Below are 15,107 nucleotides of genomic sequence, written 5' to 3' on the forward strand. Positions count from 1 at the left end.
CTTAAAAGACAAGCAGCGTTCAGAAATGAACTTCAACTGATGAGGTTTTTAGAGTCAAATCTATGCAATCCCCCAAAACGGGCGCCTAATTTCTAAAATGAAGCTAACTTCCTACCTCTCAAATATCCCATGGGCATGTAGTGCTTTCTTTTATGATGACAGTTTGAAAAATTTAATACTCTTTAAACAGTTTGATACATTTTTTCCAATATTTATTTTTTACTGTGACTATGGATTTTGTGTTTGGTTTTTTTAAAATTCACATTAAAAGAATTAACATCCCACAAAATAAATTCCTTTTCATATGGGGTTTTAATAATTTAATATTAAATGTGTCTAAATATAACCAAGTATCTTCCCTTGTTACTTTCAAGATTCCATAAATTTTGAAAGTATTATATTTGTGATGGAAAGGGGGTCACCCAGTGTGCCCCCTTTCTGTTAGGCATGGTGTCACAGGTGATCCCTGTATCACTTCCCTTCACCTGGGTTACAAAGAAGTCCAGACAGATCTTTGTAATCAAAGAGCGCCTCCCTTCTGAGGGTCTCATTTATTAATGACAGCCATAAGCACAAGTAGAAGCTCACTCAAATATACCCAGGGGTATTTTTTGCCTTACGCTTAGTCCAACTAGAGATCTATGACTCCTTCCTTCGGGAGAATCTGCTTTTCTGCACCTGAAAGAGTCTCCGATCTGGAAACCCTTCTGGATCTTTCTCAGGATTACCCCTTTTCAATCCTTCCTTAAGCAGGAGTCCCCAGCTCTCGTCTTGGGAACTGGGTTATATTAATTACTGCAACAGTTTCTCCTTACGCAGGAGTCTCCCCAGCTCTCTTCTCTGGAGCTCGGTTGTGGATTAGCCAGTTGTGCAGCCTTTACTAGCTTTGCCAGTTGGCCCCTTTTCCTTAAACCTTCAGGCTTCTCAGCAGGCCACCTTTCCTTGCTGGTATCTCATGGTGTCTGCAATTCTATGAGCGAGGAGGCAGCCTTTATGCTGGTCCCCTTCTCTCAGCTCATCCCTAATTAGTGAGGTGAGAGGGGGAGCCTTGCCCCACCCTCTCTGCAAGGCACCTGGCCCCAGGAAACATTTTTTTTACTCCTGGGACCACTTCTTTTCACTCAACATTGTGTGTGTGTGTGTGTGTGTGTGTGTGTGTGTGTGTAAAATATGCATCAGACCTGCCAACCTCTTAAAGGACCAGGCCACATGACAGGGCAGGCTGTCATAGTCTAAATAATGCTGATGCCACTTATCAGGGTTGTCGCACTGTCTGGAGTAGCTCACGGCAATGGATGCCATCATCAGGGCAGACTGTCAAGAAACAGGGCACAAACCCCAAACTGGAGGTTTGTTGCATCTGAAGAAGTGAGGTTTTTTACCCATGAAAGCTTATGCCCAAATAAATCTGTTAGTCTTTAAGGTGCCACCAGACTCCTTGTTGTTTTTGTGGATACAGGCTAACACGGCTACCCCCTGAAACTGGAGGTGTGTTCTATGCTTAGATTTCATCAACCAAGTAACAAGTATGAACTTCTCAGAAACTATAACACCCTTAATAGGGAGCCACAGACAGTCCCTGTGAGTAGTCCAGTCTATCTTGCCACCCAGGCAAACCTGCCTCTGTGATAGATGGTCCCTTACACTAAAAATCACAACAATATTCAGGTTACTCCCAGTCCCAAAGGACCAGTCACTTACCCCAGGTCAAGTGCACCCTAGATCTCTCACCAAAGACAATGCTTATAGCCAGTCTGACAATAAACTAACTAAAGGTATTCACTAAGAAAAGAAATAAGAGAGGTATAAGGCTAAAGCAGGTACACACATTCACAAAAATGAGATACAGTCTTAGGTTCCAAAAGATGATAGTAGCTGATATAATATGCAAGCTTTATATGCCCTTTAGGGCTAACTCAAACTAAACGGCTGGAGATCCCTTGCTTATGCTTAGAAATCTTCGCATCTTCAAGTTCAAGCAGCATAGAGATAACTATTTCTCAACAGGTATTTTTATTCCCTTCGCAAAGTGTTCAAGCTGTGATGGGATGGGGCTTATGCGTTACCCTCTTCAGAGGTGTGGGGGAAGCAATCTATAGCGTCTTTTGTCCACAATGGCTTCTCTGATGTATGTAGACCTTCTTTTTTTGGGAGAGGAGATAACAGCTCTTGTTGTAAACTAGCACTTCACACTTGGTAAAATGCTTCTCCCCTGACTGTGGGATTTACAGTCTTAGCAAACATTTTGAAGTTGCAGAGCCAACATTTAAACATTACTTTATAGTATGGGATACAGATATTATAAGTAGGATTAATACATGCAGCATCCTACAAGATTCCATAAAGTTAAACACATTCTTAAAAGTGTAATATCTATTTTAACAGTACTACCACACCGGTAAGCCAGACTGGTTTCCAGCTATGCATTTGTCAGTGTTCAGTGAGGCCTGGGGACTGGGTATGAGCTGGCACTGGGTTTGCCAAAATCACCAAGGTATTCTAGTGAAATATAACCTATTAGGTGCACAGATGCGTCTCATAATGTATTTTACAGATCATTGGGTGCTGTAGGTTATGTGTTTAGTCTGGGAATTGGGCCAATAAAGGGCTGCTTACCAGGAATGGTGGTAGTTCACTTGGACTGTGAAGAGAAACAATTGGTAATAATGGATGTGTTACTACAGAAACCACTGTGAGCAATGTGTGTGTGTGTGTGTGTGTGTGTGTGTGTGTGTGTGAGAGAGAGAATATGAATTACAGATATATCCTGGCTGTTATAGTAATTTATTCTATTATCTGTAATTTTACCTGGATTTTAACTGCTCTGGTTTACAATGGATTTATCAGAACAGTTACATGATATTGTTTGTTTGCAGCTAATTAAAATGAGTTTCAGTGTGCATCCTTTTAAATTATTGGTTTATCTCTTCTGGAGAGGCTTTTGGAGCTGTATGTCTCTAGACCTCTCCTCCAATAAATTATGATAGTCTACTAATAGCTATAATATGTGGCTTACTATGCCACTCTTATGCACGTTTCATTGGTGGCACTGTTGTTTTTAGTGCTTTTTTGGGGGAAAAAAGGATTCTCATGTGTCCTCAGCAAAACTAACCTTCCTTAATTAAGTGGCCCCAAGAATCAATTTCAAGGTCCTCAATGGCCAGGGCCATTAGTGGTGGTCTGCCCATGTGGTGCTCTACCATGTCGGCTTCTGAAAAGGGATTTAGCCTGATGGGAACCATTGCTTCTACTCTCTTCCCAGCTCTGTTTTGTCTGTGTGGGCTCCCCTTGCCCTCTGCCTACCTCCCAACCCTGCCAGAGGAGCTGTAGGGAACATGACCATTCCTTGGAGGCTAGCCTGCTGTGGGACATAGAAAGAAACAATTTAAGGTGGTTGTGGGCATTCATGGAGGGGCATGTACCTGCGTACTGGCCATCGGGCAATGGAGTTCAAAACTGTGATCCGAGCAGTCATGGTGGGACACCTCCAGGAGGCTACTAAAGTTGATGTAACTAACACAGCATCTAACTACATCAACCTAAGTGCAGTATCTCTCATGGAGGTGAAGTTATTAAGTCGGCGTAGCAGGTGAGTTACATCGGCAGGAGTGACATTTTAGTGTAGATGCTTACAGAGTTAGGTTGACATAAGCTGCCTTGTATTGACCTAACTCTGTAGTGTAGACCAGGCCAAAGTGACTGGATTCTGGGTGGCTCGCTTTTAGGATGCCAAACTTTGAAAAACCTTGAAGAAGCCTGTTTTTTTCAGGAGGCAGTTCTCCGCTTGCTTCCTGCTTCGCTGTTATGTTGTATTACAGCAGTGCTCCAAATGTGTTGGGTGCTGTGGAGACATTTAGGAAAATGCAGTTCCTTCCCTGAAGAGCTTAGTTGTCTGCTGGCAACTAAAGAAATTGCTAACATACATCTGTTAACAGTGCTTTAGTTGCCAGGAGTTAAAATTACTAAAGTGGGAGAAGGGAGAGTGGGGTGGAGGATGGGGGGACTGGAGTGGTGTTGCAATGTGTGATAGTCTAAGATGCAGTCCCCCTTTGGGCTTCCCCTGGGTGGGGTGGCTAAATGTTGCACTCCGGCCTCTACTATTTGGTTACTTACACAAATAGGAGAATTCTAGTGAACTCTTAGTCAGTGTGGTCTTTCATACACTCCTCCTGAATGCTGTTCTTTTCAGTGGTCCTATCTGCAGTAGTTGGGATCAGGCTAGGATTTGGTGATTTTGCTCCAGATCCTACCTCCTCTCTCACTTCACAGGAGCTTGAAACAGAAGAGGAAAGGAATGCACTGTGCAGTCACATCTATGCCCCAATATAGTAGGCTCGTGTGTATCTGTGCCATAGATGTGACTGCACAGTGCATTCCTTTCCTCTTCTGTTTCAAGCTCCTGTGAAGTGAGAGAGGAGGTAGGATCTGGAGCAAAATCACCAGTGCCTGACCAGGCTAGAAAAACACATGCCCACATAAAACACTGTAGGTGGCATATTGGCAGTGCTTCATGCAGGCACATGAGACCCAGATCTATTCCTGTGATATCAGAGATGGGAGTGTATCCTTCAGAAACAAACAGTCTGGCAAACTAAAGAACCATGCAGATGCTATTAGCCAGAAAGTTGGTGAGTATGGGTAAACTGCAGTATAGGAGGAAGTGAAGCAAAAGGAAATCCAGGTGCCATTCAGGAAGAAAATCGTTCAGTAGAAAGTCAAAATAAACACTAATACAGTAAAATGAGGTCAGAAAGGGGACAGGATGGATTGTGTGGAGGAATAAATTCAGTTTCCCTGGCTTGTGAGCCTTTTGTTGAAGGGTTAAGATTCATTTGTTAGAGGAAGATTCAAATGTATTTTACGATGTGATGCATCTGTACAGAAGGGAAGAGGGTGACTTCTAGAAACGAAATGAGTGGAACTGCTAGCTGGCCCTAATTATGCACTTGACCACTTCACGTACTGTTCCTATTCCATGATGACAGCTTCTTCTTGTTGTGCTGGTTCAGCACATCACTTCTAGGGACATAAGTTGTTAAGAAAACAACATTTCACTAATGATGTGTATCACTCTTCAGGCAATTTAAAAAAAAATCCTCTTCCTACACATGTTAGATTGCAACAGAGAAGAAAATATTGGGATGTTCCAGATGGGAAGAGGCTTGTAGGCAGGAAAAGTATCTGGGTTTAAAATTATTGTAGAAAATATTAGTGGTGGTGATGTTTGTGTTGCAGTGTGATCCACATCTCCCATAGTGCTAGATACAGTGAAGACCTCCGAATTTAACACATTGGGTATTTTTAAACCTGCCTGTCTGAAAAATATAAAAATATCCATACGTTTAAAACGCTTAGGGGTACGGACTTTGTCTTCATAACTGTCTGTAAAGCACCTAGCATGCTGTTGATATCATGTGAATAATGCATACTCTTGTGGTTCCCCAAGGAGGAATAGTTTGTACTTCCTTTGGTTGTTTGGTAGAATTCGTGATTCTTCTCCTGGTATTGTGCTTCTTGTGCACAAATAAAAATGTTTCGGGCATTAGTACAAGTTAAGGTGAAATGATTGCTTTTTATAGTCCATGCTGGGAAGTACTCTAGGAGGCTCAAGATATCTGTGAATAAGCAGCATAATCGCTCAGAATAACTCTGCTACAGTTTTTCTCCATGAATTTTCCTGGAGCACTAACTTCCACACTAAGCCCTCTCTTTTCTTTCCTTTCCCTTTAATGCCCTGCCAAAATCCCCATTGAGTTACCCTCATTATCAAAACCTGCACTGAAACTCCTCACAGACCGTTGCAGAACATTTTCATTACATGTCCCACAGCTCCTCAGGGACCTGCTCCAATAGGAGGTGTAGTTTAAATAGGGCTAGTTTAAGGGTGCAGTGGCAGAACCATTTGTTTGATCTAGGTTTTTAATAGAGCTTCATTTTTACTAGTAAATGAGAGATTTATTCCTTCATGTGCAGAGTCCATTATATTCTTAAGTAATTATTGCTGTTATGTGACCATATGACTTGGCACCAATATCTAAAACAGATGACAAAATGCTATGCAAAATTCATGATTGTTTCTGTTTAAACACCCTCATGCCTGGTCTATGCTGCACAGTTAGGTTGGCATCTATACACTACAGCCTTGTCCCACTGATGTAATTGCCCTACACCTCTCGTGGAGGTGGAGTTATGTCGGTGTAGTTAGGGTGATGCAGTGTCTGTGTAGACACTGCGTTCCCTACATTGACTGTTGGCTGTTCTGTCAATTTCAGGGCTCTGTTGGATCTCTGCTCCAAGCCATGCTGCCACCCAGACTCCCAGCTTGGGCTGCTGCCCAGGCTCCCCACGGGGAGTCTTGCTGCCACCCGGGTCCCAGCTCCATGCTCCTGGCTGGGTGCCTGGCTGCCCCCCTGGCTCCTCGCTTCCTGCCGGGAGCACGGCAGCCAACCAGACTCTTGGTTCCCCGGCAGGAGCATGGCAGCTGACTGGACTCCGGGTGCAAATCTCCCGGACGGAGGCGAGAAGCCAAGGGTGGCTGCTCCCACAGCTCTGGGCAGGGAGTGGGGAGGCGTGAAGCCCAGGGCCTCCCAGCGGGAAGATGCGTGGAACTGAGAGCCCTGGCTCTCAGCCCCCCACACTCCCTCTCTTCGGTCAGCGGAAGCGCTCTTGTGAGGACACACACCACTGACAGATGGAGAATAGTGTGGACATCAGTCACTGTAGTAATTATTGCAGTGGTTGTAAGTCAACCTAATCTAAGTCGATTTAAGATTGTAGTGTAGATATGCTCTCAGACATAAGCCATTCAAAGCGCACAAGTATAAATCAGGACTTGCTTTGCTGGGAGGTTTCAGGTGTACATGGCTCCCTATTAGCAGCTTGTTAGTTTATCAAAGAAAGAAGAAGCAACAGGAGGTATATATGTGTGTGTGTGTGTCTAAGTTTAATCAAGATTTGCAAGTGCATTCATTATGACTAAGGACCTTGACTTAGAGATGCTGTCTGAAGGTCAAAGTGAGCATTTTAATCAAGGTTTTCTACTGGGGACTGAACTAGGTGATGCATCATTGACTGTCACTCTTCTCTGTTTCAAGAGCTGCTGCTCTCTGTGAATCTGGGGAACAACTGGTCATGACACCATGTAACCCCCCCCACCCACACTCCTCCGTGCTCATAGAACATAGGAGTTTGTTGGCTGTTGTGATAAATAATAAATAAATAACTTAATGGAGATATCCCATCTCCTAGAACTGGAAGGGACCTTGAAAGGTCATCGAGTCCAGCCCCCTGCCTTCACTAGCAGGACCAAGTACTGATTTTGCCCCAGATCCCTAAGTGGCCCCCTCAAGGATTGAACTCTCAACCCTGGGTTTAGCAGGCCACTGCTCAAACCACTGAACTATCCCTCCCCCTTTTCTCTTCGCCAAGATTTGAATATGTCAGTGCATGAATTAAGTTGCAGTTAAAATTCAAAGAAGAACATCAGAAAATGAAAAAATGAAAGTTCCTGCAGCACTTTTAACTAGGCAGCTTTGCACAGCCTGTATTTTATCATCTAATTTAACAACATATATAGTAACGTTTTGAGGAATACATTCAATAAGAGAAATAGCAATAGAAAATTTTACATCTATTCAGTTTAATTTTGCATTAATGGATTTCTTCTATTTAATTTTCCCAAGGTAGGTTGTGCATGTTCCTTTTCAGTTTTTGAAAAAGAAGAGGGAGAGAAAAAGTACAATTCCCAGAACTAACAAAAGCCAATTGATACTTATGAAATAGGATAATCAGAATGGGAAATGTGTTATGCTCCCACATCACAGACATGTCAGTTGTTGTCTAATATGTAAATCTAAGCATATAGATGGCTGGTTAACTTTTTTGTTTGTTTTTCCTTTCCTAGATGAAAAGGAGAAATTTGAACCCACAGTTTTCAGAGATACAATCATCCAAGGCCTCAATGAAGCTGGGAATGATCTGGAGGCTGTAGCCAAGTTTCTGGACTCAACAGGCTCAAGGCTAGATTATCGTCGCTATGCTGACACGCTCTTTGATATCCTGATAGCTGGTAGCATGTTAGGTAAACTGCGCATCTTGTTGCGCTAGAAAATTTCTGTACATAACATTTCAGTGGAGGAATGTGGTTGAATAGTGTACACTTTGCTCCACAAAAGCTATTAACTCTGCCCTCAGTTCTATCTATCTAGGTACTTATTTAGTCTGCAATCAGATAGGCGGTGGCATTATTTATTATTGTGTTATTAATAGATTCATAGATTCTAGGTCTGGGAGGGACCTTGAGAGGTCATCGAGTCCAGTCCCCTGCCCTCATGGCAGGACCAAATACTGTCTAGACCATCCCTGATAGACATTTATCTAACCTACTCTTAAATATCTCCAGAGATGGAGATTCCACAACCTCCCTAAGCAATTTATTCCAGTGTTTAACCACCCTGACAGTTAGGAACTTTTTCCTAATGTCCAACCTATGGTGTTATGGTAGTGCCTAGGGACCAAAGTCTTAGATGAGGATCCTACTGTGCAAACAAAAAATGGTCACCGCCCTGAGGCGCTTACAATCCACATATAAGAGAGGCAACTGATGAATACAACAGACAGGCCAAATGTGTTGGCATGAACAGCACTGGTCCAGGAGGAGAGGAAGATGCTAAGGCAGCTTTTTGTATGAAGTGAAGAGGAGAAAGCTGCGGTAATCAAAGGGAAGGATGATCATGATTCAGGCGAGGGCTTTTTGCAGTAAGGATCAAAGAGAGAAGAACTGTTGTTTTGTTAAGAGCTGTTTATGTAGAGGAGGAAGCAACAGGATTTGGCGACAGCCTGAATGTGGGAGGAGAATGCAACACAAAGGTAGTGAACCTGGGTGATGTGGCAGACAGTGGAATTGTCAGTGGGAACGAAGAGGGTTTGGAAGGAAAGTAAGCTGAGTGTTTTGTGGTGCTGAGTTTGAGATGGTAGCAAGTTGTAAAGATGTGATTGGGAGAGAAGTATCTGGAGACGCAAGACTGGACATATGAGGCAAGGTTACTGTTAGGTACATTTAAGAGTCTGCATTTAAAGATGGTAACAATGGATAAGTGAAAGGGACTAAAGGAAATTACCCAGGAGCGAGGGGAATGCTCAGAGGATTACTGGCCTACAGATTAGTTACTAGTATCTTAACAAGTGTATTTGTAGCAGTGATTTTGAGTGTGCAGCAGTATTTTTCCTTTATTCTTCAGTTACTTTGACTGCAGATTCTAAAACAGTGGTGGGCAATCAGCGGTCCCTGTGGCCTGCCCTTTCCCACAGCTCCCATTGGCTGGGAACGGCGAACCGCCGCCACTAGGAGCTGTAGGGGACTGTGCCTGCGGACGCTCAACATCAGCAAAATGTCTTGTGGCCTGCAATCAGCTTATCCTGACGGACCACATGCGGCCTGTGTGCCGCAGGTTGCCCACCACTGTTCTAAAAGGAATAAGCTCTGATCCCAGTTACATAGTTACTGGATGAGCTATATAGAACCAGCCCACATCTGCTTCAAAATATTTCAGCATAATGGTATTGGATGAAAACGCTATTGTGTCACTAACTCCAACAGCCACTGGAGAATTGAAAGCAAATAATCTGCATTATTGACTGCAGAAGCACAGATTTTAGCCCTTGATGTACCAGGAAAACCTCCACTTTAATTCCCACCCATGCAATAGCTACAAAAACAGCTTGAAATACAGCTGAATGACTCCTGGGATAAGGGTAGAAAATCAAACTTGAGACATTCGGAAATGCTGTCCCAACTTGTGAGTATCCTGAAGACCTGACAGCACTGAGGATTTATAGATTACAAATGGGAAAGGAGTACAAACAAATGAAGACAGTCTGTTGAAAGGGCGATCAATAGTAATGATGCAGAAGAGAGATGATGTTTAAGAAAAACAGACACAAATTTGTTGGGGGAAGATTGGTAGGCAGAAATAGTTTTCAATAAATAATCAACTGTCTAGCACCTGTGTCTGAATCGCAACTCTGTGCTTTTCCATTTTATATTTAGTAGATTTTCCTGAAGCATAATGGTCTATATTTTCAATATTAATTTTACCCGAGACACTTTTTTTTTAGCATCTTTTATGTTCAAATTCTGTTTGGGGTGCTTGATTACAAGCCTGTATCAATAACCTTTTTCACACCGTAACTTTATCTAGTTATTTCCACTGTATGCTTTTTCCTCTAGAAAAAAGTTAGTTCTCCCCTCTGTCCTCTGAAACTCTGTATTAATATATTGGCATAAAAATGATAGAGGAGACAAAATGTTTATGACCTTAATTCACTTGACTTCAATGGGGCTGTTCACATGCTGAATCGAGGCCTATTCCTGGATTAAATTACTATTACGTTGTATCTCACTATGATATAGTAAATATAATTATAAATGGTCTGTTTAAAAGACATCAATTATTGGTATTAAACATATAGGGGGGTTTAAAGTAATTTCATACTTAAAATCTAGACTTTCAAAAGTGTGTGCAAACACTGAATGTTTACATGCACCTCTTGATTTGCTTGCAAATACTAGTACATGCAGATTGGAGTTTGGTCACACAAGCGTGTATAGCTATGCTATTTGCTTGTTACTTTATTACGTCACATTCATCAGTGAACAGATCTGATGCCAATAAAGCTAGTTTTAATACAGTTAAATGTACTTGCTAGGGTTGGTAAGCAGTAAAGAGATTAGCAGCATTTTCTGAGTCCTAAAACAAGTGATGATATGCTAATAGTTTTCTTCAGAAAAGATTACATTAATATGTTTGCAAACAGGGATGAAAATTAACACAAGGGTGCCAGTATGTTTATCACGTAGTTGGCACCAACCAGTAATCTCCACAGGACCACATCCTGCACTCACCACCAAGATTTCTTGTCATAGCTCTCAATCCTCTGTAGGCTCAGTGGTCTGTAGGATGTGACATAGCGTGGAAATCCTGATTGTTCCTTTCTCTATACATGCCAAATGCCACCACAGTCGATGAGTGCTCTGGCTTTTTTTTCTTTTTGCTGTTGCATCTGATGCCCATTTTCATTCCACCTTGCACTCAGTGATACTTAAGAGGTTGTAAGTTTAGGAGCCCTTATCCGAACAGTGCATCTTTATTGTGCTTTTTCTCTTTCTTTTTAGCCCCTGGAGGGACACGCATAGATGACAATGACAAGACCAAGATGACCAGCCACTGTGTATTTTCTGCAGATGAAGATCATGACACTATCCGAAACTATGCTCAGGTCAGGGTAGGAAGGGAAACCCATTATTGACAGGCCACTGTAGTCTGTTTATAAGTCCTTAGAAAAGATAATAACGATAAATCTGCAGATTGACCTTGCAGTAGACTAATTACAAAGCAGTTAAGTAGTATAGTTAGGTACTAATCTGCCTTTGTCCCCTCTAACCTATAAGCATTAGATAAGAGAAAGGATTTCTAGAATTATCTGGTCACAATTCCTTTAAAAGACAATTATAGGGCTGTCATACATTTATCTTTGATCCTATTTCTTGTGAGGTTTATCAATCATTTCCTATTCTTCTCTTTAGTTTGGGCTGTCCCTTTCTACATACAGAGTTATTTTATAAAAGGTTTTAGCAAGTTTATATTTAATTAACATATGGTACATAAGAGTAATGACTGAAAAATTTAAAGCCTAATCCTACAACTCTTCTTCATGCAAGTAATCGGGATTTGCACAAATAGTCCAGTTGACGTCAGTGGTCCTCTACAAGTGATGAAAAAGGTTATTCACAAGAGTAAGAGTTTGAAGGACTGGAAAAATAGGCCTATGTGAAATAAATATAAATAAGCAATGAAACTTAAGATATTATGCAAGAATATCTCAAACCACGTAACTCCTTAGTGGAGTATAACAAATAATAACAATGAGTAATTTGTGCATAATAATATGTAATATTCTAATAAGGATGAGTATTGTCATTATAGAAAAGTATGAGCCACCCTATAATTCTGCATATAAGTAAAACTAAATTAAAAAAAACGAAATCTCATTAGTGTGTGTCCAGGTATAATAAATAACAATAAATCTGTTATTTTATAAATAGTATCTATGTATCTAATTATTATTGTAACACTGGATACAGTACATGAAAGAATAAGAACCATTATCCCTGCCGATATGTTCAGGTGATCTACAAACCCTCTCAAGACTCATACAAAGGGCACTAGCATCAAGAATTGTTTCAATAGAATATGTTGGCTGAGAAGTGCGAGGCTACTTTAAAAATCCACCTGGAAGAGTGAAATTATTTTGTGTAGCAAGCAAAATGTTTAGCCACTCCACCCCCTGTTAAGAATATGCCTCTCTTTTTAAGAACACCTTTATTCATAATATTTATTACACAAAATTGTTGCTTTTGATTCTTCAGCTTGGATAGGTTTTAAAGTTGTCTGTCTGGTAATGACAACTGGAAATATAAATCTAAGGGAGAGAAATTTAGCTTTGCAATTGAATCTGCATTTAAGTGTAGCGGCAAGAAGTTTGAAGGACTAGAAATGCAGCACAGTGAAAGTAGTTATGCCAAAAGTCAGCAAAACAAATCAGTATTTTGTAGTTAATAACTGAATTGATGCTTCCATTACTGACTCTACCAACTCTTTTTGGACTAACAGGAAACAGAGATTTGACTCTAGAATGAAGAAGTGTAATTAAGGCTAAAATAACCATTAAAGTAACACTCAGGGTCTGCTTTAATCCTGCAGGCCAGTCTTATGTCAGTGCATACTTGAAGACTCTTAGATGTGCCAGTGATGCCACTACTTTCATGGCACTTTGCTGCTCTGTGTAGACAAGTCCTGTGTGCACAGGAGGGGTATGATTTCTAAAGCACACTAACATGTTGTACATTAGCTGCAGGGCAGGCTCTAGGCACCAGCAAAACAAGCTGGTGCTTGGGGCGGCACATTTTTAGGGGCGGCATGGCCGGCGCCAGAATGCCGCCCCTAAAAATGTGCCCCGGCCGCCCTAGCTCACCTCCGCTGCTGCCGCTCGTGCGCTACGGCGCGTGAAACAGCTGATTCGCACGCCGCTGCTCCCCCTCCCTCCCAGGCTCTCAAACCTGGGAGGGAGGGGGAGAAGCGGCGCGCGCGCGCCACGGCCACTCGGAGTCTCCCCCTCCCTCCCAGGCTCTCAAACCTGGGAGGGAGGGGGAGCAGTGGCGCATGAATCAGCTGTTTCGCGCGCCGTGGCCGCTCGGGATCTCCTTCTCCCTCCCAGGTTTGAGAGCCTGGGAGGGAGGAGGCAGGGCTGGGGATTTGGGGAAGGGGCGGAGCTGAGGTGGGGCTGGGGGTAGGGTAAGAAAAAAACGGGGGGGGGGGAGGGGGGGCGGCCAAAATTGTTTCTGCTTGGGGCGGCAAAAATCCTAGAGCCGGCCCTAATTAGCTGGTCCTTATGGATGCTATCATTAAGCTTATGTCTACACTAGAATAAAAGTCCTGCAAAACAACCGCAGCTGGCCCAGGTCAGCTGATTGACTCGGGCTCACGAGGTGGAAGGGAAGGGTCCCAGAGCTCTGGCGGGAGCCTGAGCCCGAACATCTACATTGCAATTAAACAGCGCCTTGGCCCAATTCCAGTGTAAACATGCCCTAAGTACCCCAAAGCACTTCTCCACATTACAAATTGTGTCATAATATGTAACATTTTCTTATTTTTTTGAAAAGGCAAAAGGCTTAAAAACCCTAGCTCATGATTTTCATTCTCTTTCCACATCTTAATTAACTGTAAATTTCCATATCAGTCTGCCTCTTCACATGGCCGTAATTCATCCTTTATTTCATTTTCTGCTGCTCTGCAACAAGAGTGCCAGTCATAGGCTCTTGACAGCCTCTTAAAAATACATTATTGGAATAAACAGATTTTGTCATTTACCCTCAGGTCACAATAAGCTTGCAACAACAACAACAAAATTAAATGATATTTATTGTAAACCAGCTCCCCATCCCAGTTGAATGCCATGTCAGTCACAAGCCTGGTGCTGGCTCTGCACAGTGCTGAGAGCACTGATTTTTCAACCTCTCTCCTCTCAACACCCAACACACCCAGGCCACTACAGCCACAGTAGCCGTATGTTACCCTCCACCTTTTACCAGTGCTGCAGTCAGATGGAGAGGACAGGGAACAAAGGGTGAAGAGACAGAACGGGGACAGACGATAGGGAGGCAGTTATGGGAGGGGAAGAGAGGGAAACAGACAAGTGGAGGACAGACATGAATAGAAGGCAGAAGTGGATTTGAGGGGAAAAGATCAGAGTATCGAGGGGAGGGGAGAGAATTGGGGAACCCCTAGTGGGAGGAGACTTATGTCCCTTTAGGAGAGAACAGGGAAAGGCCCACTGCTGTCTCGTCCCAGCCATCCACTACCCCATAAGAAGAAAAAACAAACTCTGAGAAGAGAAGGGAGATGTTCCTGAAGATGCCAATGTGCGGAGAAGGGGAAACCTCTAATGCTTATTCTCTGAATGTACCAGAAAAGGATATGTATGCATACACATATAGACATGGGAAGAACCTGCTGAGGAGAGGAGGGGATTTTCGGTGGGGAGGGAGAAATCAAGGCTCTTTATGAAAAGTCCAAAACTTTTGAGGACCTGAATTAAGATATTCCTATTAAAATAATCTGAAAGTTACCAGAATGTGCCTGTTACATTCCAGTAGAACTGACTGTTGGTTTCTTGCAGAGTTGTCCCTGAAAACGTTTTTTAAATAACTTTGCTAGCACTGTAAAGTATCTCCCTCTCCCTCTGATCATAAAGCATTTTATGATACTTTGGTAAAGGTCTTTGTTAATAAGCCTCATCTACTAAAGGTATTTAGCCCTAACATCATGGCTTTACAGGCCCCCCTCTGTTTGTTCAATCCCTGAGCCTTCCAAGGCAGCTATGTTGTTAGAGGATGTATGCAAAGTGGGGATATCCCCATTGTTTCACTCCTGCAAATGGAGCTATGAATGGAGTAAAAAAGGGAAGTAGGGGCACTGGCGAGAGAGAGAAGAGCAGGGAGCAGGGATGAGAGGTTGGGAATCAGAACATTTGTCATGGTAGCTTGTGAG

The 15,107-nt window shown here is 42.6% G+C and overlaps 1 protein-coding gene across 14 annotated transcripts in view; it reads left to right on the top strand.

Annotated features, from left to right (window-relative positions):
• Window positions 1–15,107, top strand: part of BZW2 (basic leucine zipper and W2 domains 2) — an 88,673-nt gene that overhangs the window by 27,759 nt on the left and 45,807 nt on the right. For 13 of the 14 annotated variants that reach the window (XM_065583194.1, XM_005306653.5, XM_065583190.1 and 10 more), the window contains 2 exons: window positions 7,904–8,080; window positions 11,174–11,277. The exons of the other annotated variant lie outside the window; for it this stretch is intronic. In XM_065583194.1, the coding sequence (XP_065439266.1) occupies window positions 7,904–8,080; window positions 11,174–11,277 (281 nt within the window). The remainder of the gene's footprint in view (window positions 1–7,903; window positions 8,081–11,173; window positions 11,278–15,107) is intronic. 14 annotated transcript variants of the gene reach the window in all.

Source organism: Chrysemys picta, chromosome 2 (assembly GCF_011386835.1).
Source record: "Chrysemys picta bellii isolate R12L10 chromosome 2, ASM1138683v2, whole genome shotgun sequence".
Taxonomy (NCBI): Eukaryota; Metazoa; Chordata; order Testudines; family Emydidae; genus Chrysemys; species Chrysemys picta.